The 27,551-nt window shown below is 35.5% G+C and overlaps 1 protein-coding gene across 1 annotated transcript; it reads left to right on the forward strand.

Annotated features, from left to right (window-relative positions):
- Window positions 1-208: 208 nt before the first annotated feature.
- Window positions 209-27,104, forward strand: LOC103755464. Its single transcript, XM_029959463.1, has 8 exons — window positions 209-271; window positions 779-823; window positions 3,848-3,886; window positions 4,943-4,984; window positions 5,967-6,014; window positions 6,980-7,024; window positions 16,347-16,388; window positions 27,027-27,104. Exons 2-8 carry the CDS (start codon window positions 803-805, stop codon window positions 27,051-27,053), a joined length of 264 nt encoding a protein of 87 aa, XP_029815323.1. The 5' UTR covers window positions 209-271; window positions 779-802; the 3' UTR covers window positions 27,054-27,104.
- The last annotated feature ends 447 nt before the right edge of the window (window positions 27,105-27,551 follow it).

Below are 27,551 nucleotides of genomic sequence, written 5' to 3' on the forward strand. Positions count from 1 at the left end.
CAGAGGACTACAAGAGAGAGTGACCCAAGACCTTCCATTAGATTGCCATGTGTCAAGTTGTATCACTTTGTAAAGTTTTAATTTGTCAGTTTTCAACTAAGGAGCTACATTTAGCTATTGACAGATGCATTATGGGTGCAAGTTAAAACAATCAAATATTTTTTAAAAAATCCTATTTTTTATGTCAAAATATTTATTCATATTTAATTTACAGCTTCAGATGATTATGTTGTATCTATGGAGGGAAGAGTAAGTGATCCAGAAACTCCAGGTTTGTAAATTTTCGTTACTTCAGATGATGATATAATCTCACATTTTTAAAATCTGCTACAAAGTAATATGTCATATTGACTGTTTCATCACAGTTTTATTTTCAAACAGTTTTTAGGTTGTTTCAAGTAAGCCTGATTTTTTTACCACTGTGTTACCATTCCATTTGTGAGCATAACATTTCATGAATCCAATCCACAAATACTTACAATCTTGTTCTGTCAGGAGTCTTGCAGTCTAATCAATGGATTGGTTGTCCAAGACCCACTTATGTTCTTAATTTTAAACCTAAATACAAATGTGCATGAACTTATTATACTCTTTGTCTTATGGTGCATCTCCTGGATGTGTTTTACAATTCAGCTGTTACTTTCAAATAAAATATTGTAGTATTAACTCAGTATGTTTAGTTCTGTTATTCTTGTGCTAAATATGTGACTATTTAAGTTCTCGTGATATTTAGCTGTTGCATGAAAATTGATGGAAATGTAAAATATTTTTATTTAAGGTGACTCTGAGGTAGTACTAGAAGATGCTATGGAACATTACACAGGTATAGTCCAAAGTCTTATTTCTTTTTATTGAAGTTTCATTGAATTTTGTCCCCAAACCAAACAATCATGCAAAAAAACCACCCAACACTGAAAACATTGGAGCTCTTAGATAACTTCCATTCTTTAATGAGTTATTACATCAGTTATTACATGTTTTTGTTTATATTCTGAAAAAATACTAAGAGCTATATGAGTACTACTTCTCTTTAATATCACCCAAATGGGCTGAATAATATTTTGAGGGTTGAATTTTCAGGAGAATGGATATTGGTATTTTAAATCATATAGAAGTGTTTGTGGATAAAAAAAGAATTTATATATGTCAGAGATGTTGAAGTTAATGTGATGTCAAGAAGAAAGTAATGTCTTTAAAATTTTTTTTAAAAGCAAGCAAACCATAACAAGATCCAAAATTGCACTGTAGAAGTTAGCTGTATATAGAAATGATTTAAGAATATTTTGATTCTGAATTATAGGTAGTTTTTAGATGGCTTCATGACCTGTATAAGAAAGCCTACTGATAATGCTTTATCATTTTTAAGTCTGTCTTTCGATGCCAGAAGACTTTTAGTGGCCCAAAAGTGTATTTAGCACATAGTCTGTGTCTTTCGCAGTCTGCAGAAAATACTTATTTGCCTCAGTGATGGTGCCCCTGACAAAATGTCTTGGCATTAATAGGATGGAAAACCAAGAGACCTCTAGATTTTTTCCTGGGGCTTATTTTTTACCCACCTTTCCAGGAGATATTTATTTTACGATCGATTCCCAGACAGGAATCACTTCCTCTTGCTTCTCGCACCTAGATATGAAGAAGTGGAACTCTTAATCTTTACTTTCATACTTCTTCATATGTAGTGGTGACATGGACAGAAAATGCTTCCATGCCCTCGAGAACTATTATTTATATCGACTTTTTGAGTAAGCTCAGCTTTTTGATCAGGGAGGTAACTGAAGTAATTTACGTCAGCTTTTCATAAAATCAGTTGCAAAACTATTTCATATTCTGCAGTCTCTTCTGGCACCCTGGCACCATAACAGTGAATCACTCTATTTTGTGAGTAATTCATGTGCTTCAGCAAGCAGTGGTTTCATGTGAGTTGCCTCTGTGTGCTACAGTGAGAGTTCTAAATAGCATCCAATCCTCTGATTAGGATGATAACAAGAATAGGAATATTTCTCCAAAGGAAATTCTAAGGTAGCAGGTGACTGTCAAAAAATTTATTGTTCTTTGCTTACCAGGCTTCTTTATGGAATAAATTATTCCCACAGTTCAACATAATCTGTGGCAAACTGCTTTTCTCTTGATAAAAGTTCGCTTTTTCATGGCATAATTTTACCTTGCTTTCAAGTTCTCCCTTGAAGACGTTCTGGTTGTAAGAGAAAGCACCATGCGTTTGTTCTTCTTGGAGGAATTTCAGAGCTCCAGCCTGGAGCAGTGTGGAAGAAAAAGACGGGTCAACTGATCTGCCTTCCTGTGACACACCAGTTTTTCCTTAGGAGTTCAGTCAGTCAAGTTTCAGGGCATGTTCACGTTCATGTGCTAGACACCATTGTTGCACCCCTTTTCCATCCCTTTTGTCTATGGACCCATCTTTCTTGTACCTTTTTCCACTAGTTTGGTTGGATTGAAAGTGAAACAGATTTGCTCTGTTTCTGGAGAAAAGCAGTTTTAGCACCTGTTTTTTTAAAGTCAAAGAAGGGATGGAGACCATTGTGGAGATCTGAAGTTCTTTCTCTCAAATGTAAAGCTTGTGGTTTTGGCATGGGCTCCAAAACTGCAGTTCACTTCCTCAAGAAGATTCAGTTTAAAGCTTGAGATGAAATTGTCTGTGAAGTCAACAGAAGTGTAAGCTTCTCTATTCTGGAGTCAGTGTATCTTCCCCATCTCTATCAGATGCTTCCCCTCCTCTGGCAAGACCCTCTGATGAAATGTTTTCTTAAATTCTGGTGCTTTCTGGAATTGTCAGAAAGCTGAGGGCAGTGCCAAGAGGATTGTTGGCTAGAGCAGTTCAGTTTCTTTTGTGACTCTTGCTTTGTATGACTTGGTTCTTAATTCAGTCAGGGACCAGCTCTAATAGGATCGTGGTTCCTGTAATCACATCACTGAGGTTATTGCTAATGCTAAAAATTCTGTAGTTGAAATAAGTGTATGATAGCCTACAGTGGAGTGTGTAAATAGATTGATCATATAATTTGGAATAGAAGAACTCAGTTATTGTACACAACTTTCAGTAGTTTTACGAAGAGTTTGCTACAGCTTGTAGCAATGAAACTGGAGAAGGAAAGCAAGTTTGAGATTTTCATTAGAATTAAAGAGTTTTGGATGGTTTTTTAAGGATATTCTGTAAGAACTTTTTTCTAAGGAATGTAGGGAGAACCATATGACCATTAGTACCTTATAAGATGAATCACTGCTATAAAGATGTGAGGGGTTTTTGGTTGGTTGGTTGTTTTTTTAAATCTTACGTAATTGGCCGATTGACCTTTTTCAGATGAGAGTTAGTACCTGTTAAGATAATGAAATCATTCAAAACACTGAATGAACTTTGAACTTCTTTAGTTCTAAAATTTACGGTGAGTGTATATTGAAAATTCAGACAATGGATAGCATTTTCCTCTATTTTCAGACATTATCTAAAATTAAATATTTCGTATTCTTAATCTATTTCTTCAAAATTACAAAAATTAGACTGACTCTTTACTCAAATATTAAGAACATAGAAAAATTATAGCAACTGTACAGAAGTATGGATTTAATGTTGTCATTGTTTTCAGCATTTCACCTATGTAGATAGAAAGGCTTGAAATTTCAGCAATATGTTCACATTAAGTATATTTTTTGTGTGTGTGTGTAAAATTTCTACTACAAGCTCCCAAGAGGGTTCATGTATCTATTCAGACCCCAAAGTAGGGAAAGTTTTTTAAGGACTTTATCATTAAAGAAGTTACCTGGATGCTTAACAACCAAATTTTTAGGATATTTTTTCCTATAAACCACCCAGCAACTTTATTTTTTCTTTCAGAACCCAAACATGAAAAGCAGACTGAGACTCAAGATACAGGTATATACATATATATATTAATGCATATGTATGTATGTATATGTGTGAGTGGGGTGTGTGTAACTCCCACACACATCCCACCATCTGTATATATTTCTCTTTATGAAACATATTAGAAAAGCTTTGTTTCATATGTCAAGTAGAAATACCTCTAAATAAGTGTTATTAGAATACATATTGTTTTCAAAATCAGAGAAATATTTTAAGCAAGTTAGCATAACAATTATCAACTTAATCTTGCTGTTTGTATATATTGAGATATATAATCTGTGTCACCTTCAGTTATGACAGTTGCCAGTTACAGCAAAGGTTTGTTACGTTTTTGACTATGAGCTGAGACACCTTTTAAGATGCTGTCCTTGAGGATTCATCTTTAAGGTCTCAAGTGACACAAAGTGGGGTATCTGAGGCTTTTAGTGGACAGTAGGAACACAGTAATTCAGCACAGATAATCAACCTGCTGCCTGCTGTGATCTTTGCTCAGAACCTTGCAACCAGTGTGTAAGATCATTCAAAATGTACAGGCTGCAAATACTAACTCTACTTTGATGCAGACTTTTGTGGGTACATTTATCTAATTAGCAGAAGCAATTAAAAATTGTCTGCAGTACCCTCTCTGCGTCCTGTATACTTTGTTGTCTTGAAATAGCAGCTCTTTGGAATCATCTCAGACAGCTGATTGAAAAAAAACTACAGTTCTTTAGTTTAGAATGAAGTAAAGGAATTCTCTAGTGGTTTTTTTCCCCTTAAATTCATCAAAGTTCCTGTTTGTCAATAGCAGTTTACTGTTCACAGGTAAACATGTCTGTGCGCTAGTTGTGTTATTTTGTGCTGTGTGTAAATTCCATAAATTGAGGGCTTGACTTCATTATTGCTCTGAATCAAATGGGTTTTTTTTAGCTATTCATGACCTTCCAGAGGAGGTGAATGAAGCCACAGAGCCAGGTATATATTTTGTAACTGTGATCTTAAAGTCTTTTGATAAAATATATGCATTTGAAAATCTGATGTTAAAAAAAAGCAAGTTCATTATATACTTTTCCCTTTTTATTATAGATAAAGTTACTGAAGATTTTGATGTTGCTAAAGATGTTTCAGGTATGAGTTTTTATAGTTTGTGAAAGAAAAAAATTATATTAATTTAATTAAAAAACAAGCAGATGAAAAACAAAGCAGATAAATGTGTATGTAGAATCATCAAACAGTTTGGGTTGGAAGAGACATTTAAACATCACGTGGTTCAAACTCTACCATGGCCAGTGACATCTTTCACTAAGTCAGATTGCTCGAAGGTCTGTCCAGTCTGACTTGGAACACTTCCAATGATGGAGCATCTCTAGTGCTCTGGACAACCTGTTCCAGTGTCTCACCACACTCAGAATAAAAAATTTCATTCGTATGTCTAATCTCAATTTACCCTCTTTCACTTTAAAACCATTGCTTCTTGTCCTGTTGCTGCAGGCATTGGTAAAAAGTGTCTCTGTCTTTCTCACGAGATCCCTTGTTGAAAGGCTGCGATAAGGTCTCTCTGCAGCCTTCTCTTCTCCAGACTAAACAATCCAACTCTCTCAGCCCGTCTTCTTAGGAGAGATGCTCCAGCACCTGACCCCAGTGCAGGAACTTGCACTTGGCCTTGTTGAACTTCATGATGTTCATATGAAGTACTTACTCCATTCCTCAAATTGGAGCTCTGTGTTAATTTTCAACGTTGCCACTCAAAAAGATTAAGTTGTAAATTTTTGTTTGCTGTATTGGTATTGGGAAATTTTAAACTACTACTACTGTGTGATTTAAAGATTTGTTCTTAGAAGTTAAAAATGTCATTAAGCAAGTTTTTTTCAAACATGTCAGCTAGAGCTAAGTGATCTAAGTAGTTTAGTTTGAGCACAGTGTGTAGCATTTGATGCTATATTTATTTAGATTTTCTGTTTGAAAAATGCATTCTAATTAAATGGGGAAACAGCAGTTTCTCTTCCTTCTCATTTGATACTGATTTGATTGTGTGGGTGCTAGGGGATAAGAACAAAATTGTAAATGTACTATTTATGAATTTTAACACTTATTTTCTTTGTAACAGTAGAAAGTAAGCAATCAGAAGACGATGTGGCTGTTGAACCAGAGGAATCAGGTTTGTATGTTATGTTTTACATGGGTTTGCCACTTAAAAGAAAATTGAGAATTATAAATATTGTGAAATAGAATTTTATGCTGCAATAAAAATACATTCATAACTTTTCCTGCAGCTGTTTTCTTTTGAGGACAAACATATCTGTGTTGTTGGAATCTGTCACCTTGGGTTTTTTAATGACAATATTTTAATGGCTTTCAAAGCACTCTTCAGTTTTAGAAGTTGAGAGTGCTACCAACTCAGAAAAACTTACATTGATAAAAATGACCATATTAGGCCATATGATAAAACTGAAGATTTCTTTTCTTTGCTCTGTTTTCCACCAACCAGTCAGTAGTGCATACTTGGGAAAGAGAGTATATGTGAGAAATCAAGTTTCCCCAACTTTGAGCTTTATTTGTGGGCTTCCCAAGTCAGAGAATGTATTTCCCTCTCTTTGATTCCTCTTATTGTCTGCAACCAGCATCCTGGCTATTGTGAAGTTTTTTCTGGTGAGCCTGACTGCATTAATAGGGACTGTGTGCAGCCTTCAGTCTGTTAGCAGTAATAACACTTGGTGATGTGTGACATGTCTAATTTAAACGTACATATGGAATTAAAAATAATTGAATTTTGAGGTCAAGTATTTCACAATTGCAGCTGGGAAGTATATGAATTTTTCTAAGCCTGTATGCAGTAGCATGTGAAACTGGGAGATTTGTGCTTTGGGTAGTATAGTTTCAGAATTTTGAAGTATCATTTTTGAAACTGTGCAATTCTGCAATTTACTCATTGACCTCCTTAAATATTAATCTTCCCCTTGGAAAAATTCATCTGAGGAAGAAATTTGCATTCCGCTTCTGCAAAAGCAGTATTACAGAGCGGTCTTGATAGGTCACTGTTTTGAACATAAGAGAAAAAAGTGGCTTTTAAAAATATTAAGGGAGAAATCCAACTTGAGTTATTTTTACATTTTTGATTTACAGAAATACCTGTTCAAGCTGAGGATTATTCAAATGATGTTCGAGTGGGTAAGTCAATTTTAAATGCTTGGGATTTTTTAGAAAATAAAAAATGAAGCTCTAGCTACATGGAAATTTATAAACAAATTACTTTGTGGAGAGGCATGAAGGGATATCAGTAATGTCGAAGTTGCTTTTTGGTTTTGAAGCGATAATTTTTTTGTGTACTTGATCAGTGGTAGCAGTAATTACTCGGTAATTATTATTCCAAATAAACTATTAGTGGTTTTAATTTACAACTTAATTTGTAATGATTTCAGATAGAGCTGGACAGTTTTACTGTAAAGGGAAATAGAACAATTTCAGGTCTCAGAATATGTGCATACTTCCTCTCCAGAGTAACTGATCATGGACAGTGATACTGTTAATTCTCTGAGTGTCAGTCAGAGCTATTGGAGTTTGGCTGTGGTACATTCTTTGAGCAATGCTCTGGAAACAGGACTTTTTTTGTTGTGCCATTGCATTTTTCTTGACATAACTGATATCAAGAACAAGAGCACTTCCAGTTCTTCCATCTATTGCCTGACAATAGTAAACATAGAGTTGACCAAAACCATTTTTAGAGTAGCTAAGTGGCTTCGGAATTTGGAGACTATATATTGTTACATTTCACTGCTTTTTGGAGTTAATTGTTATAAGGTACTAATTTGTTAGTTGTAACAAAGTAATTGTGTTGAGTGAGAGTTGTATCTCGGGGCAGTAGATCAGCTGAGCTGCAATCCAAGAGCACTGAGGGCTATATTTCTGCTTTGTTCTTGTTAGCCTGAGCACCTTTCTGGGTTAGTTAATCTTTGCACTGTGCAGAAGCTCTTAGGAGGTGTGGTGCCCAGAGGGTTCTGGGGTGGTTTTTTTTTTTCCATGCAGTAAAGGAAACTTCTGTTTGGCTCTTGGTTGTGCCAAAAGTAACCAGAGAAGTGAAAAAATATAGGAGACCTTTGTGGTTGCCAAGTACAGATTGAAGGCATGGTTTAGGTAATATTTTAATTTATTTGCTGAACCTTAACTGAGGTGATTTGAAATGCTCATATCAATATGTAACTGTGTTGTCTGTGAGGTCTTTCTAATCTGTTTATAACAGCCATATGGTGTGTTGAAATGTTTGAAGCCATAGATATCAATTAATAGACGCCTTATCTAAAATGTTTTGTTTCATAATGAATAGGGAGTATTCTTAACCAAAGCTTATAATCAGTATAAGAACAAACAGTAGCTGCTTTGACAGCATGGCAAGAAGTTCAGCAAAGGTATTCTTGGTTTGGTTTGTTGTGCTTTAAGTTGTAACGGTAGAAGAGGAAAACATGTTTTCTCTCAGAAAATATTTCTGCTTAAAGTTAAAATAACAAAAAGGCCCTTACTGGACTGTTAGAAAGTTTCCACTGCACAGTGCCAGTTGTGTTGATATGAAGATATTGAGGATGATCTGTTGGCTTACATATACTATTTTAAAATTAAAGTCAGAATGCAAGTGCCAACTTGAAATCTTTAAGTTTTGGACCACATTTCTGTCACTTCTATGCTGTAATTTATGGCTCAGTCTTGCAGCAATAAATTAATAAAAATAATCTTAGGTGTTTTGTACAGTAGTGATGATTTCCAAAATATATAGAATCATAGAATCAGTTAGGTTGAAAAAGATCCTTAAGGTCAAGTCCAGCTGTAAGCCTAACATTGCCAAGTGCACCGCTAAGCAATGTCTCTGAGTGCCACATCTACATGTCTTTTAAACACTGCCGTGGGCAGTGACTGCACCACTTCCCTGTGAGCAGCCTCTTCCAGTGCTTAAACACCCTTTTGGGGAAGATATTTTTCCTCATACCTGATCTAATCTTCCCCTGGCACAACTCAATGCTGTTTCCTCTTAACTATCACTTGTTACTTGGCAGAAGAGACCGACCCCCACCTGGCTATGGCCTTCTTTCAGGTAGTTGCAGAGAGAGATAAGGTCTTCCCTGACCCTCCTTTTCTCCAGGCTAAACAACCCCATCTCCCTGAGCCACTCCTTATAGGATTTATGCTCCAAGACCCTTCATCAGCTTTGTTGCCCTTCTCTGGACATGCTTCAGTACCTCAATGTCCTTCTTGTAGTGAGGGGCCCAAAATTAACACAGGATTTGAGGTGTGACCTCACCAGTGCTGAGTACAGAGGGACGATCATTCCTTTAATTGCAGACGTATTTTCAAATATGATGGTGGAAATGAACATAGTTGTGAACATAGTTGTCCACTCTCCTTTTGTTGTACTGTGATACTAAAAGAATCTTTACTGTTTTCAAACACTGTTAGAATAATAGCATGTTCTAGTTTGAAATACTATGCATTCCTGATGCTTTCAAAAGATCTTTTAGATCTATTTTTTTTTACCTGTATTTGTTTCCAAAACTAGTACAACACTTCTTAAATCACAAGGTTACCCTTACCTCTTATTGTTTCTGCACAAAAAGTAGAATTCAAGTAGCATCTCAGAAAACTGAGAAAAGAAACAGAGGATGTAAATGACTGTTGACCATGAATAAAAATAAGTATTAAATTATTATTTATTTCTGCTATTCAGTATGTTTATCTGCCTTTTTTGTATATGAATCTTTCAGTTAGAAAGCAACATTACTCTCAAATATTCCTCTTAGAGTATGACATTCATGTTTACCATGGATTTTTTAATATGTTATTTGTGAGGGAAGATTCAGTACAGAGATTTTATTGTCAGAAGTCTTTGTGTTTAGGTATTCAAAGTCTAATATTTCCTGTTCTCTCAGCACTGAAGTTCATTGTACTACAGACAACCAAGAACTCTCTTCTGAATGAAGAATCCCTTTATACACATATGCACTCTTTACGTATATTTACATCTATTTATGTAATATACATAACTTCAGACAGTGTAAAAGAAATTCAGAATATCATTATAGAGTCCTTATTCTTCAGTTTTATAAATTGATGCAACTGCATTTCAACAGTTTCTGTCAGGTTGGGAGCAGCTGTTTTATCATAAGGTAAAACATAGGAATTTAGTTTTTTTAGAAAGAAAACAGGAGATAGTTCAGAGGCTGAATTTAGCTGTGAGGAACATTCTCACATCACCAGTGAAGAGATTGGGTGTGGGATTGGAATATGCTGGAGTGCAAGTAAAAAGTTTTTTTTCTGACTTCAGGGTATATCAGAAAAAAGAAGTAATACTACTAAAATACATGTTTGGGTATCTGTAGATACTGTTTTCCAATTCTCTGAGTTTATTTCTAAAATTATTACTGGTATTCTTTTCCAGGCTACTTTAGCTTCAGTTATAATCCACATTTTTCTAACTAATGCACTTGAATGATGTGATAGACCAGCTTCAGATTTTTTTTTACTAATCCTGTTTTACACTGGCACATAAATTGCAGTGGTTGTGATAGAGTGATTCTTGTTGGATGCATATTTTAGGGGAGACATATCACAGGTTTTGGGATACCATTGCTCTCTGTATTTGGATTTTGATCCATCTTATATGATTTCAGATATAAAATATCTATGGGTTGTCCCACTCCTCCCCTTCACCTTGTATCCTTGACATTTTTATAACCCTACATTTATTTTACCAACTGCTGAAATCCCTTATGTGTAGAGAAGTTTCCACTTTAGAACTTTGACCCTTCCTTATTCCCTGGCTCCTCTTTTCCAATTGTCTTTGACCTTAACAAATAAAACCCAAAACCAAACCAAACAAACAAATAAACAAAAAACCCAAACAAAACCCACCAAAACAAAAAAAATTGGTTTAATGTGTTTGGGACATGGCCTAGATTTCCTTTACAAGGTAAATGAAGTGCCATATGGTAATAAAAAAATTTACTGTGTAGATAAATATTTCCCACCTTATATGGCAACTTTGTGTATATTCCTTAAGGTAGCTCCTAGAAATTATAGCTTTCTCAAACTGACTAGTCTGATACAAAGTTGCATTTTTTACCATTTAAGATTTTTTTTGTTGTTGTTTTAGAGTGAGTTGTGTTTTGGTTGGTCCTTTAATATAGATTTCCCCTTATTTTTTCAGATACTTAAAGCTTCAAAAGAAAAGTCCCTACATCAGGAGGACCAGCCCTAACCATACGCTACAAAAGGGGAGCAGATGGTTGTAATAGATCTTATGATGTAATTACCAAGCAGTTCAGGGTTTGGGGAATGAACACTAAGATGTTGTAACTGGGTTTTAGCCAACTGTCATTTTAGTAAGCATTTTTAACATTTGGATGTTTAGTTTACATTCCTGTCTGATATTTTTTTTCCCTTGGTCAAGTTTAGTGAATTCATTATTTTTTTCTTCTGTGTTTGTGACAGAGTTGCAACTTTGAGCTGCATTTCATGTACTGTTTAAGCAATTGTTAATATTCTATTTATAACGTAGCAGCAAGTACATTTTTTCAGATTTTAATATATATCTTTTGTTGTGGATTCGTACAGTATGTACAGAGCAGTTTGGTCAAATGAAACATATTATGAATTTTTAAATGTTTTATAACTGCTGATATAGCATACAGACTAATTGCATTTTATTAAAAACACTAATCAGGCACACACTATGCTGTGAAGTTTGACTTATCTCTCTTTGCACTGATGTTATGTCGACAGTTACACTACATGAATTTCAGGTTATTTTTAAAATAGCCTAACAAGATGCAAAATGTGTGTGTTTAATTTATACCAATAAAAGGACAGATTACTAAATTACACTTTTCAAAAACCATTGATGCGTGAATTAGAACTTTTTATTTGTGCCCATTTGATTTATAAAGCAAAACTGTCTGGAGACTACATGATAGTCTGTCAGGATGTTAGTAGAGATTGCAACAAAACTGAGTTGCTGGAATCAGGTTGAATTTAGTAAAATTTTTCTAGTTTGCCTCCCAATATAATGATCTCAAAGCTAGATTTAGTTAGCTTTACATTCAGTAAATTATTTAAAAACTTGAGTATAAATACTTGATTTGCAAATTTTATTAAAAAAAAGGAAAAAAACTTCTGAAATTCAACCTTTGGAAAAGTTTGATGTCAAAATTTAAGACCTACAGTTATAAATGCTCTTATAAATGGTACATCTGAAATTTAGACTGTGAGTGATTTAGGATTTTAATATAACAGGTGTGGTTTTTACCTGTTCTGTGCTGCTGTTCCACAATTTTGGAGACATATTTTATTCTTTGGTATTTTGCATGTGTTCCTTTTTGGCTCAGGAATAATTGCTGTGATTTTAGGAAGTTGCCAAGCCTGATACAGGAGCTTAGGAGAAATAAAGTAAGATAAATTTATAAAAAGAAAAGTCAATTTGGTAACCCTAATAGTGGTTGCCTTTGGGTTTACAGGGAGATTTTCAAGTTCTGTAACACTGTTTTGAAGTCAGGTTTCTAGATGCTTAACTTCATAGTGAAAGGGGCATCATATATGCTTGCCTTTTTTTTGGTATTGGGATTTCGGTGAGACTCCACGTGAGTGTTGCATCTGATCAACAAATACAGATGTCCCAAAGTGATTTCTTTAGACTTTTCAGGAAAGCAATAATACTCTTAGACTGTGATGTGTTTTGGGATGGGATGTTGTAGTAAAATTACCTGTGATTGTGAATTGCAGAGCAATAATTTTTACAAAGCCATATTTTGTGAGGAATCTTGGTAATAATTTTAGAATGGTGAATGGAGGACTTTTTATATACCAGTGACAGTGTATTTGTAGAATTATGGGACTGTGAGAGTATATTATGCTGTGATCAAATTTAAGTATTTTGTAACTGGGTATGTGATTTTACGTGCTTCATGTTTACAAAAATATGCCAAGCTGAGCAAGGTCAAGTGGACTATTGAAAAATGTATATTTAATCCATTTTATTGTTTGACTGCAATAAAACACAGAAGAATATCTTTGTCTTTCTAGTGTCATTATTTATTCCTAAATGTGGTAGATATTAACTATAGGGATAATTGACTCATCCACTAATTAATATTATTTTTTAAATTATAAATTTGAATATTTAAAAATATATTTGAAAACATTATTTACAAGGAGGAGGAAATATAGCAAGTAAAATTAATTTTATTTCTAACTGCTGTTATGTGAAGGAAACAGACAGTACTCTAAGGTCTGTATCTTCTATAATTGCATTCTGTTTGCCCTTTAGGAGCATTAACATTCCGTGACCAGTTTGGCCTGAATTTTTTCCATGAACATAATTTCTGTTTGTAACTTAAAATGGATGCGATAGCATTCTTTAACAAACACAAACGTCCGGGGAAAGTGTGATATCTACCTTTCATACAGAATGTTATGGTTATGGTCCATGGTTAGATTAGAAACCTAGTAAGGTCTGCACAGTTCTCTGTTTGAAAACAAAAGTATTCCTTCAACCTTTTCAGTTTTCAAAGACCTCCATAGCTTTAATAATCCAATGTTTCCGAATGTTAGTCTAAGAAAATGTCAAGAGATTACATTTTTCTTATATTTTCACATTACTACATTGCCTCTTATTATATTTCAGTGAATCTATGAAATCTTGGATTCAGTTGCTTTTTTTGGAAATCAAAGGAAGAAATACCAATTAGCAAAGAGTAGGATCCTAAAGTTGTATTTTAATGCCAACAATTTACTACAATTTAAGTGACTTTTTAACATTCTCTGTAATTGAAAAGATATCATATCATGGCACTTCTGTCTAAGGCATAAAGAAAATAGCTAAGATTTGATATAGGAAAGATACTGAAAAATTTAATGTTTTTACTGAATATCATTTGTAATTTTACATGTTTCAGAAGTTGTGTGTATGTAAATAAATTGTATTGTACACTTATAGTGTTGATTGAGATTCATGTAAAATCTACAACATCTGAAATACACTTTTAATCGTGACTTGGGTCATTGTCACATGCAGCCACAAACATTTAGATGTATTGTAATATGAAAAATAAATTTATTCTTCATTGTAGAAACCTTCTTGGGAATACCTGGTGCATTTGTTACACAGTGATAGCAGTCCTAACCTGTACAGCTTAGCTAAAGCTGTTTTGTCTGTGATTTTGATCTAGGTTTGTTTTGCTGGAAATGGAGAAATTGAGTGAAAGATGAAAGGGGTTTGAAGAGCTAAGATTTTGTTTGTTTGTTTGTTTGAGCTACAATTGATTTTAGTTGATGACAAAATAGTCTTAAAATTTATTATCATATCCCTGTCTTTGAGACGGCACATTTTTAAGCCTTTATCAGAATAGCATAATTAAAACCTTTTGCACCATCGAAGTATCCTAGGGATCAGTGTGGAGGGAAAAAAGTAATATGTGCTGAATATGTTGCTGAAGTGAATTCTTAGTTAAGTGTGGTGAGAGCTGAGAGAAACAAGATCTTCAGAGCTAACATGATCAAGTTGTGATGAATTTCAGAAGCAGCTACCTAGAAGGAGAAGCTGGAGATCATTGGAGAGGCTTTGGTAAAATCAATGGCAGCTAATTTAGCAGAATCCAGACTGAAAAAAAGTCCGAGAGAGAGTTTGGAGAACTGATTCTAGTGCATAAATAGGTATAGAGAACTGTAGGTTGTATGTTGCATGAGTCTCAGTAGTAAAGAAATGTGAAGCCAGACAAGAAACAGGAGGTAGAAGCAGGCTTTAGAGTGATGAGGTTATACCTTATTCTTCCTGCGATGACAAAGAAGTTGCAGAAATAACATGAATGTCCAGGATGTGTGGAAGCAGGTTACTGAGTGACCGAGAATGAAGTAGAGGGAAGAGGTGAGGTGAGAATATCGGTGTTGCTGATAAGGGAGAAGATACAGGGAAAATGGATGGCTAAGTAGCATGCTGTATCATGGTAATGTGAGCTGATTAAAACAATAGAAATATGAGTATATAAACTGTTCTGTGTAAAAACTATAAATATAAACTGTTATCTCATCTGGACCTGCATTACTGCTCTTTTTAAAATGCAGTGTTTCAGATGATGTACAGATATACACGACCATTTTCTTTATCATGTGTTATGCACAAAAAAATAGAAAAGTCGGTGTTTTAGGAAGTACTGCATAACACTTCCATTAATATACTCTTATAGTAATAATTATCCCTTAGTATGTAATTGACTCTATACATCTTTGTAATTTCTTTCTATTTAATTGACAATCTAGATTTCATGATGTAATTTAAGGGGTGAATGACTTTCAGCGTGATGATATTTATTTAATTTACCATATCATAATCAAGTTCATGGTCATTCTGTCTTGTGCTGAATGTAAATCAGAGTTGTAGTGGTTGTAGTGTCCATACTCTCAGTAGCAGAAGTTGTCAATCTGTAGTAAAGGGTGAAATTAGAATGTTAAATAATTTGATTTCAAGTATGTGCATAATCCAGTTTCTCCATGAAAAACTGAAATGTTTTCCAGCATTTTAAATGGTGTATTTTATTCACACTGTAATGCTTCTGAGCAATCAGTCTGAAAAACAGTGAAGACTGAATATTCTGACAAGGTGTCTCTAAATGACTTGGAAATTTAAGAAAATTATTTTTTTTTATATATGTATGTATATATATACCTCAAAATTAAACAGTATATATTAGAGAGGAAAATAACTAACTAAAAAGCTAACTGACCTCCCTGTTTAGTGTTCTCTAAGTTTATTAGGATGAAATATTGGAAGCTTACTGGGACAAAATTGGAAACAGAATAAGAGTGTTGTAATTGTGAAGCAAGATACTCTATATGTTATAGAGTAAGGCAGGATCAAATAGTGTTTAGAGGAGGGAAAAAGATGTTTATGTATCTATTACCTTCATGATACACACATACGTGATTTGGGTACAGGATGTAGTCTGTCTTCGCTACAGACTGTCTTAACATTTACCTGTGCAGTCAAATGTTTACAGAACAGCTGTTAAATTATTTTAAAAGTTTAATAAAACAAAAGCTTTCAAGTGCTCAATTGAAAATGAGAGTTTGGTTCCCAATCGATTTTGTTTTTCATATCTTGATCAAATGTATGTATTAAGCTAGTGTTCCCAGTAGTTTTTAATTAGTTAACAGATTTTCTTTCTTGCATACTGTGAATGTGTATCACCAAAATCTACTAAGTAGCTAGAGAGGAAGTTCTAGGAAATATTTTGTGATCAAAGCGATAATGTAATATTTGAAGAATCTGCAGGGCAAGACCTTAAAGGTAACTATATAGTTCAGAAAGTTATCTATGGTTTCTTTAAAAAATAAAAATGAAACAAAGAAGTCCTGTTGGCTCAATTATGTTTTGAGTATAAGTTTTAATTTTCTTGTATCTCTTTTTTTATCATAAACATAAATTTATTCCAATGAAATTATATTTTTAATATTCCAGGGAAAAGTGAAAAAGAAACCGAACAAGACAAAACAGAAAAAGGTAAGTCTGAAAGTAACAGTCTGTTCTGAAATTTAAAACCATGCTTTCTGGGAAGATTGATTTAAGCCACGTTAAATAGTAATGGTGCTTAGCTGCTGTACATCTGATGTAGATAAACTAAAATTGGATAAACATCCAGAGAGCATGTGCTTTTCAAAGTAAACACACAGTTGTTTCCAAGGCTGGCATCAATGTATTCCGCTCTTACGTGATCACAGAATAGAACAATAGAATTGTTTAGGTTGGAAAAGACCTTTAAGATCATTGAGTCCAACTGTTAACTTAACACTGAACCATGTTCCCAAGTAACATATCTTTTAAATACCACCAGGGCAGCCTGACAAACCTTTCAGTGAAGGAATTTTTCCTGCTATCCAATCTAAACCTCCCCTGGAGCAACTTGAGGCTATTGCCTCTTGTCCTGTCGCTTGTTACCTGGGGAAAAGAGACCGATCCCTATCTCACTATAACCTCCTTTCAGGTAGTTGTAGAGATCTTTATGGTCTCCCCAGAGCCTCCTTTTTTTTCAGGCTAAGGAATCCCAACTCCCTCAGCTGCTTCTTTATAAGACTTGCACTCCTGACCCATCTTTGTTGCTCTTCTCTGGACATACTCCAGACCTCAATATCTTTCTTGTAGTGACCCAAAGCTGAGCACAGGATTCAGATGCAGCCCCATCAGTGCTGAGAACAGGGGGAAATCACTGCTCTAATCCTGCTGGACACACCAGTTCTGACCCAAGCCAGGATGCCATAGGCCTTCTTGTCTACCTGGACACACTGCTGGCTCATGTTCACCTGGCCGTTGGCTAGTACCCCCAGGTGCTTTTCCAGTGGGCAGCTTTCCAACCACTCTTCTCCAAACCTATAGTGTTGCACTGGGTCATGGGGTGGTTGTGACAACTCCTACTGTTTCAAGAGTAAAATGTGTGTTGTCCCAGTTTAGGATTCTGTAGATCATAGTTTCACCAAGCTCCTCCTGCATCTGTGGGCAAGAGTCAACCTGGGCTGCCTGACCCCAGGAGCTGGCTTCAGCACTGCCAACTGTGCTAAGGCTGGAGAGACAGGTGACATTAAAATCAGTCCTTGTCAACTCCATGTTTACCAAATAAGGGTTTCTGTCTAGCTTAGTTTGGGTAGGAAGATGCAGAGGCAGAATTAATGGAAAAGGAAGTCAGGTTTTTGCTAGAGAGCACTGTGAATCTGTTCTCCCTACAATGACATTTGTTCTGGCCTTATGCATTCCCTGTCACTGCATGAAGCTTGCACAGCCTCCTTCACTAGGATCCTGGTTTGTAGCTGACAATGCACAGAAACCTCAGGGCCTGTGCCAAGGGATTCGTTGGCTCTTTGTCTTTCCTATTTTTTTCTTTTTCTTTACTGCTCCTTTTTCATTCCTATTTTCATTTTCTTTGTGACAGTTATTTTATATATGAGTACTTAGGAATAATAATTTTATGATCTTCTGGTAAGGTGTCTTGGTTTTGTATATTAGTATTTTAAATGTAAGTTTCTAGGACTGGCAAACTTTAAACATTTTATTTAAGTATTATATATGTCACATGGTAGCATTACATATAAAAAGTAAAAAAAACTTGGAAAGCAAGGCAATTACATCAACATTTCTGTTTTTAACAGGATAGATTTAGCAGGAAATACTTTACTGTACTAGGTGTACATACTTGATAGTAGAAAACCCTACCATTATGTACTAGTTTTATGGAACTATTAGAACAATATAATGAAATGACTTACAATAACCATCCACTATACGTAAAAATAGTAGCTTGTGTAAAGGCTAGCTTGAGTCTAGCCTTTGAGAAGCCCAAGGACTTAATGGTGAAAGAGAGAGGTAGATGATGGAAATACATGCCAAAATAAAATTATGGTTCTTCAGTTGTTTCTTACGATCAACATCTAACCAACCAACCAGTAATAATTTCATACAGAAAGCCCTGTAGAATACTTTTTACTGCGAGGAAAATTGTTCTGGAATAGCTGCAGCTAAAGATTTATTATAGTCATTAGATTCAAGCTTTATTAGTCCCTAAAATACCTCAGTTTTTATTGTCTGATTACTTCCCCAGATAAGTTGATTATAGTGTTTTGCTTGTTCTACCAGTACAGTTTAGAAAGGTCCTTTAATTATTGTAGTGCTCCTGGCTTTAAATTGTTGAGATGCAGTTACTTGGTTTTATACCTTCTAAGTTATCTTTATGGAAACCCATAAAACAAGTGGATCACTTACACTCTGTATCTCACATAATGAGCTTCCCAAACAACAGGACAATGACAGGAGTTTTTCATCATCATCAAATTCTCATTCAAGCGCCCACTGAGAGGCAGCACAATTTCCAAAACCAATTTGGGTAATGATATGGGACTAGTATGAGGAAGGAGGACAATTACTTGAGCAAATTTTGAATTCCAGGTAAAAGTAATTGGTCTGCTAATATATATATCTGTGTATGTTTTTCAACCTATAACTAAAACTTTGAAACTTGGATCGGGGAGGTTGGAGTGTTGGGGGTGAAGTGGTGAGGGGAATTAGTAAAAGAGAAGGTCACGAAATTACTTGGAAAACAGCTACAGACCATGATCATTGGTATCTACTTGTCATTGTTCCACACTCAGAAGTTGCCATCCACAAGTTGCCAAGAGCATTATTACTGAATTTGTATCGCAGCAGGAATAGGAGGGTGTTTAGGAAACAAAGCCTGTGGCCCCCCTGGAAATTTCTTCCTTAGTTTTTGACAGTTTAAGATGGAGAACTGACAGGAGGAGCCTTTGCTGGGAGTGACTGAGATTGCATCACACGAGGAGGTTTTTAGTTCAGATTAGCTTTTAGAGATGGCATAATATGAGAAGACATAACTATAGAGTTATAACCTCTACAGGTAAATAGTTATATCTCTTATTAAAACTGTATTTAAGACTTAAGTCATAGAATTATAGAATAGTTTGAATTGAAAGGGACTTTTAAAGGCCATCTAGACCAACCCCTGCAATGAGCAGGGACACCTGCAACCTACCCGGCAGCAGCAAACACAACATATAGTCAATGCAGTAGGATTGTTCCAGAGTACTTTTCAATTTAAAAACCTGGGGTACCTTGTGTCCTCAAGGTGACTGTAAAGACCAGGCTTTATTTTGAATCTTTATGCCTTATGAAGGAGTTAACTAAAAGCCAGAGTCCTAACTCCTGCCTGTTTTACATGCCAGTAGTAGCAGATGTAAGATTGAGGAAGCCACTAGGAATGCTCCCTTAATATGATAATGACAATATGAACAAATTAATGAGTAAATAAAAAAGTCTAATTACAAGAACCAAAGCACTCTCGTGAGGTGGTTTGTTGGATAGGGAGTAGTATCTTTCTATCCTCATATTTTCTCCCCAAGTCCACAGACAGTTTGTAACGATATTACCTTGCCATTTCCAAGGAACTAGAAATGTCATTAGAAGACATTTTTAACAAGAAATACTTATACTAATATCTAAGATGTACTCTCATAATCACAGAGCAGGCTACTACCCCTCTCAATTAACTATAAATCCTGCAACATTACTTTCCAAACATTAAAACAAGACTGTTTATGCTATGTGGAAGGCAATCTTCCTCCCAAAACTCCAAGTTAGACCGTCCAGGCTGTCAGTCATTGCTATCAGTGAACAGAACAGGTTCAAAGTGTCAGCTCCAGTGCAGGAGGTAAGCCTGCCCTCCCACCTCACCACTTTTACTAGGCTCTGAACATAAGAAAGGGAGCAGAGGGCTTAGGAAAAGGAATAATTAGTACTCAGAGCAAAAGAGAGAGGAGGAGAAAAGGGCAGCAAAAATGAGTGAAAAAATGCCTGAGCTAGTTCCAGTTGAGATGTCTTTCTGGACAGCAGCTAACAAGCTCACTGTTTGCAGTGTCCTTCTTCTCAACACAGCATGGCTGTTGTGTCAGAATAAAATCAGAGAACTGTAGAATATCTGCTCCCAACTTTTACAAGGCACAGGAGTGAGAGAAGATTTATGTTACCTGTATGAAAGTGCATAGTAGTTTTTAGAGATAATCACTAATTGTTCTGGGATTTTTAATAGCAGCATGATATTATCTCCCGCTTACTTTGCTCAGGAACAAAACCGTACATGTATTCTTTGATCAGAGGCTCAGAGTATATCAGCAAGGACAGAGCAGTTCATGCTATGTGTTGTGCTAAACCTACCCCATCTTTTAAGTGATCCTTTCAGGAAAAAGAATAGTTTAGAAAATATCTTGACCCACTTAAAAGTAACTTGCTATCTGTTAAAATGCCAAGTGCATGATGTCTCTTTAGGATAAAAAAATCGTGAAAGAATTATGATAGTATTCAATGTTTTTGTCTATTTCTGGCCAATGATATTTACTCTTTTGAGAAATCAGGCTGGTGTCTAATCAGGCAGGTCATCAGTGTTTTCTCTTTTAGGAGAATGAGGTTTTCCTTAGCCTGGATGATTGTGTTATATTTCAGATGAAAATGTGAAATGGAGAGATTTCACACATACACCCTTTCCCCCTTCTCTGAAGGCTAGAGAAAATTCATTTACTCCATTATAGAAGTATTATTAGTAGTTATTTGTGTTATTTCTTTGAGTTTTTTCTGTATTGCTTTGGACTTAGGGTGATATGTAATCAATTTTTTTGCTATGTGCAAGTTATCATTTTTTTTCTTGTTGCTTCATGTAATTGGTTCGGATGCACTTTCTGCATTAACATAATTGGCTACTTGGCATTTTGTACCAATTTCAAAGCTCGTGTTCTGCTCAGTTATACAGAACTATACAGACATTTGATTATTTGAGGGCATTTGTCTAGCAATCCTAAAAGAGTTTTAATTCCTTTATTATTATTTCTTCAGGCAACTTCTCACATTAAAAGCTGTCAAGTAGCAGGAAATATAATTCTGTGAATAAATCAACATAGAGTTTGCAAGTTTGTTTGTTTTTTTTTTAATACTGTTTGTCTGGACTGTTCCTTAAGATAAAAAGATAGATCTGCTTCAAATGAAGATACACAGAACTTGATTTTTTAAATGTTATTAGCTTGAGTTTTTTACAGAAAAAGCTAATAACAGCAGTGGTAATTGAGATTGCTTTCTGTCACAACACTGTTTTTAATCACTTATGGCTTCTCTGTTATTGTAGTACTGAGATGAAGTTTTGCATTGGGAAAAGTTTTTGGACTTCAGTTTGCGATTGTAGGACTAGGAGAAATTTTGGTCACTGTGATGACTGGCACAGCAAGCTTCTGTGGGGATTTCTCTGATTATTGAATGAGAGAATGGAAGTTACCTGTGTAAATATAGTATTGTCACTACAGTGCATTGACATATAGAAGTAATTACAGAAATTGTAGAACATAAGACTAGGTGGGACCCTAAAGCTTACTTTGCCTATTTGGTTGACTGAAGGCCTTATCAGCTGTGTGCATTGTTCCTGGCAGATGCTTATACAGCTTGTTCTTACAATTTTTCAGTAATTAGGATTCCACAACTGCCCTTAGCAACCTGTTCCACTGTGCTTGCTCAGAGATAGTAGTTCCAGATGTTCAAGCCAAATTTCCTGCTGTTGCAATTTTAAGCCTTCTATTCCTTATCCTGACTATGATGATACAGAAAATAATTTATTCTTTTCATCTCTATAGCTACTTTTTACAGAGCAGTATGTACCTCTCTTCCACTGGCAAACTCTTTACTACTGCCTTTTTAGTCTTCTTTGTTCTTGCTTATTCAGATGTAAATGTTGCTCTCTTCCCCACCCCAGCAATGAAAGACAAAATATTTCTAAACCGTTCATCAAAAGTAAGTAATTCAATCATGTTTAATCATTTGGTTACTTTTCCTTAATTTTTATGCAGTGCTCTTGTGGTCTGAGGAGTATCTAGCAGTGCATTCAATATTACTCAAAAGGAAGTTCTCTGTCTTTTGTAGAAAAAAAAGATTGTCACTGCTTTTGGTGATGTCAAAGTGTTTTTCAACATAAAACCAAAATATGCCTGGTATTTTAGTTTTCATATGCCAGAACAGGTATATAAAGTAGCTATTTCATCATCTCGTATTGGATGACATGGCAGGCTATTAAGTTTATTGCACATTTAATGTAATACATTATCACCTCCAAAAGATTTTCCTTCTATTTTTTTTTGTTTCTTTTTATTTTCTTCTATATCTTAATAAGGGAGATATGAGATTGCCTGTCATCAGTGGTAATTGTTTCTTCTCCAACACAAGAACTAGCATAGAGCTTCTTATAGGAATATTTCCTAGCTTGCTGCTTTGACAGTGGAAGCCCTTTTCTCTGAAGGAGTCTTAAGGAATACTAAGACAGCAGTCCTAGATACAAAGCCTATCCTTACATCCAAGGCTATTACTGAAAGTCCTCAGTATTCTTCTTGAAATACCATAATATGATACATTAAAAAATTATTACCGTTTTAACACTCAACCTGATTTGGACAACAAACCATCCTAGGAGTTGTGTGATTATGCACAACCTCAGTGACGTGGTGCAATCTGCCATTGAAGAAAAATTACATGTTTTTTCCTCTGAAAACAGATGAGTTAACTTTGTAATGTTGAATTTAATATGTTGGGTCACATCTGCTAAAAGATTATTGCACTAGAAGGAGGAAATGGATAATTTATTAAAATACCCCTGCAGGGAGATAGCAGGCTATCTGGTTAATATAGAGGAATGCTTGATGGTTACACTGAAAGCTCCCTAGTGAATCCTTTAACACAGGAAGGAGTAGAACGGGAGATGAAAATGATTGCTCGTTATATAATGTTTACTGTGTTATATTGGTGCCTAGCAGATGAATAATATTTATGTTAACAGCTCCTTTCCAGCTTTTTATATTGATCTCCCGCTGGTCTAGAGATGGTATATAATTGTACTGAAAATAGTCAGATAATACTTCTTTGTAATGGAGGGTGACAAAAAGGTTCTTCCAACACATCACCCAAGTTGGATATGAAGGGAAAGATATTGCATCTTTGTGCCACAGACTTTTAAGATTTTAATTTACTCTTTCTTCATGAACTATTTCTCATCTCCTTGTAAATTCAAATGAACAGCAGAAACAGTGTCCCACAGGCAGTAACAGTTTCTCTGTGCGTGGGAAAGCTGCTTTCCTTTGCCTCAAAGGAACCTTGCTGTTGTTATGCGTACTGAGTTTGGGAAGGGCCAAGTGACTCTGTCTTTCCATGAATGCTGAAAGCTAAAAAGCTGACAAATAGCTGTCCTGTCTTACTGAATACACAGTTCATATATGACTCACCAGCCTTAGATAAAGATTTTCATTCATGCCATAAGAACTGCGAATTGACATTTTAGTTGGGGGTTACATTATTTCTCGTGTCTATGTACAGCCTCCTATTTAGAGAACAGAAATGAAACCAGGTGTTTGGTGGTGATGTCCAGCTGGAAGGTTCTCAGGTCATGTACTCAGAGGAACTGACATGCCTCAGTTTGCTCACAACAATGGACAGTTTCACATGGCAGCTAAGAGCTCAATGAACCTAAAAAGTCCTTAGCGTCATTTGCTTTCATTGGTTCCTTGGGCTGATGTTTCTGGGTTCATCCACACCTGCTGTTGAGAAAGCTAGGCTTTAGAAATAGCAATGGTTGCTTGGAAAACTGAGTTGGCATATTTTTAGAAAAGAAAAAAGAAAACAAAACAGAGACAAAACCCAACAAGCCTTTTGCATGTTACGAATTATTCTTCTCAGGCCCAGTGATGTTGTGTAAGAAACTTCTGACCATACCTGTTAGTCACTGTGCACTGAAGGTTTGGGGTGGAGAGATCCTTGCTTTTGTGATAGGAGCTGGTTCTGTGAGTTTTACTGGATTCAAAGGATGTGAACACTTGGAGGAGAGCCAGTGCTGTGCTCCTTAATCCTTATCATCATTAACTGCATGAAAATGCGGTAAAGACATTCCTTTCCTATTTAATGCATAATATTAAAGTAAGACAGAGCAAGACTGGAATAGGCCACAGATAGGAAAGTATTGCTTTCCGACTTCCTTCCTTCCTTGGGGAAGGAACAACCGACATTAAAAACGTGTGTATAATGAAAAAACACAAAACAAAGCTCCTCTTTGGTCAGTTTAGTTCCATGATAACTACATTCCCTAAATGCATTGTTGTGTGCTTCAGTATAAATGCTTGATTTCAAGTCATGGGTTACAATGAAACCTGAAGTGTTTAGGGGAGCAAAACCAATATATTAAAGTATGTTATGTGGTGGTTCATCCTGAAAAAATTGTAAACTCCTATATGTCGGATAGTTTTGATGTTTTTTTCTTCTTAACTTCTTGGTATATAATGCAATTAAAGATTATGGTGCCTTCTATTATAAGAAGGATCAACAGGGATATAATAATCCTAATACACTGCTGCTTTAGTACCTTTCCTTTGTAAATATTAATACATTTTTAGATTTAAAGGTTCATACGACCTTTGTGAATAAGTAAATGGAATTTGGTAGGATAACTTGAATTCTGTTTCCCTCCTGCCTCTGAAAAACAATAGCATCTATTCAACTGTGCATACACACCAATGCTGCAGAAGGGTTTAAAAAGGTAGTATAAGAAAAACTCTCTCTGCACAGAGCTGTCCGAGTTTGACATTGAATATGACAGTGAAAGTTTCACACCAAAAAGCCCAAAAGTAGTCAAGAATGTTTTATTTTTCATCCCATAAAGAAGCAGCTCAGACTTAGGAGATCCTCTCATGATTGGATGGATTTAGTATTGGTTTAGCATGAACTAAGGCATTGGTCTTTTCTGAGGTTTAACATAGATGACATGATTTGTCTGCCTAAGACTGTATGTAGGATCAGGGTCTCAGAGACAGTATCGTTTAAGGAATCACGAGCACAGCTTCCAGTAGTATGTGATGGCTCTTGTAATTCCTGAACAATGCATCTGAGGACTTGGGAAGCAGAATAAAACATAGCTAGTTACAATGACTTGTTATCCAAAATACTTACTGTAGCATTGCAGCAGTCTTGTGATGTTAAACTGTAGAATGTTTGGGTTTAGCTTTATGTGTACCAGTTACAACATTCCCTGTTTAAACAAAGAAAGAAATAATTTCATGCTATTAATGACTTATTCTCCATAGAGGGGGAAAAACAGTAATCCCTCATTAAAGCAAAAACATGTGCTACTGATTACATATATGTATAACTAGTAGTTACTGGTATCAGCCAATACATATTTCCCCTGCCTGTGTCAGAAAAGTTGGAGTCCTTTTTTCCTAATGAAATGCAAAATCAAAGTTGAGTTGTAGCAAATGTGGAGAAAAGCAGTTACCTGCTGCTGTATCCTTTCAGTAACATATTTGCATTTTTTAACAACTAGTTAAGAGTAGTTTAAGTATTGCATTAAGTATACTTAATGCAACCAAATAGACATTGTTTAAGAGTGAAGTGCTATGAAGTAAATAGCTGTTTGAATTGACACCATTTACTTCCATTTACTTTAAATGCAGTTTACACAATTTACTTCAAGGCTGGTTTGCTACATGCTGCTGCTGCTCTGCTTCTGTGTGATAGCTTATTAAGCTGTAGAAACTTGATCACTTAGAGGTCTTGGTCTGACATTTCAGTGTTGAACTTGAGTTCAACAAGAACTCCCCTCTACTGAGTAACTATGATTTCTGTGAACTCTTCTAATCACAGAATGACAGAATGGGTGAGGTTGGAAGAGACCACACTGGATCATCTGGTCCAACCTCCCTGCTCAAGCAGGGTCATCCTAGAGCGCTTTGCACAGATTTGTATCCAGATGGTTCTTGAATATCTCCAGTGAGGGACACTCTACAGCCTCTCTGGGCAGCCTGTTCCAGTGCATGGTCACTCACACAGTAAAGAAGTTCTTCCTCATGTTGAGGTGGAACTTCCTGTGCACCACTTTCTGCCATTTACCTCTTATCCTGTTGTTAGGCACCTCTGAGAAGAGCCTGACTCCATCCTTCTTTGCACCCTCCCTTCAGATACTTATAGACGTTGTTTGATGAGATCCCCTCTCAGTTGTCTCTTCTGAAGGCTGAACAGACTCAGCTCCCTCAGCCTTTCCTTGTAAGAGAGATGCTCCAGTCCCTTAATCATCTTTGTTGCCCTCCGCTGGGCCTGCTCCGGGAGCTCCACATCTCTCTTGTACTAAGGAGCCCAGAACTGGACACAGCATTTCAGATGCAGCCTCACTAATTGCTCTAGGCAAAGAAGTAGGCCTATATAGTCACAATATGTCCTGGTAATCATGTTTTTCATAATACCATATAAATGTGGGAAAATAACAGTTCTCTTTGTTCTTCCACATCAACTGAACCATTTGGAAAAAAAAAAATCTTTGACTGTTATGTGATGAAAAATTCTTTATCTAAAACTTGGCTGCCAAGTCATTCAATTTGAATGACTGAAGTTTACTTTTCCATATAGGAATTTTTGATTGTAATAAGTAAGAAATCAGTTTCTTTTCAGTGTAATTTGAAACTGCCTTACTTGGAAATCTTGCACTTTACCAGCACATTCCCTAGTTAAGTGTTACTCCAGACAATTGCTGTAAAATGCAAAAGAAGTAATGAACTGTGTGTTTTTTAAATCTTCTAGCTAAAAAGAAGAAACCAAAGCTCTTAAACAAGTTTGATAAGACCATTAAAGCTGAACTAGATGCTGCAGAAAAACTACGTAAAAAAGTAAGTTTGAATGTTTTACTCAGGACTGTAGGCAATGGACAAAATGATAAAAACTTAGAAAAAGGGAGAATGTCTTTTAGATTATTTATTGTGAAATTAACTTTTTAAAATTAAATATTCAGTGTGTATTTGTCCTTCAAATTTAACTTCTGCTGGATATTTCATTTGAATTTTAAAGTCATAAGGGTATGTCTGTTCATGTATATTTGCTCACTGTTGACCTTGAAAATATTTAGCTTAACTATTAAATTTCTGCTTAAATTGATCACATGGAACAGGGTTAGTTCTGTCCTATCACTGTTGCCCATTCGAATTCTGAAGTCAACTCTTAACAGAGAACTTAATATGTGCATATTAATATGGATCTCTCAGTAAGTGTTCATATGCCCTGGGAGTGTTAGGTGCAGATCTTTGAAGTAGGTGTTGTTTCTGTTAGGAT

This window comes from Manacus vitellinus, unplaced genomic scaffold, assembly GCF_001715985.3.
Source record: "Manacus vitellinus isolate BGI_N305 unplaced genomic scaffold, ASM171598v3 scaffold_1_pilon, whole genome shotgun sequence".
NCBI classification, from domain to species: domain Eukaryota; kingdom Metazoa; phylum Chordata; class Aves; order Passeriformes; family Pipridae; genus Manacus; species Manacus vitellinus.

What these genes read in the sequence shown, in the direction of transcription:
- LOC103755464 (XM_029959463.1), top strand. Translation starts at nt 803, where the DNA reads ATGCTATGGAACATTACACAG. An exon ending in TGCTATGGAACATTACACAG is followed by an intron (nt 824 to 3,847) that starts GTATAGTCCAAA and finishes TTTTTCTTTCAG; the next exon opens with AACCCAAACATGAAAAGCAG. An exon ending in TGTTGCTAAAGATGTTTCAG is followed by an intron (nt 4,985 to 5,966) that starts GTATGAGTTTTT and finishes TTGTAACAGTAG; the next exon opens with AAAGTAAGCAATCAGAAGAC.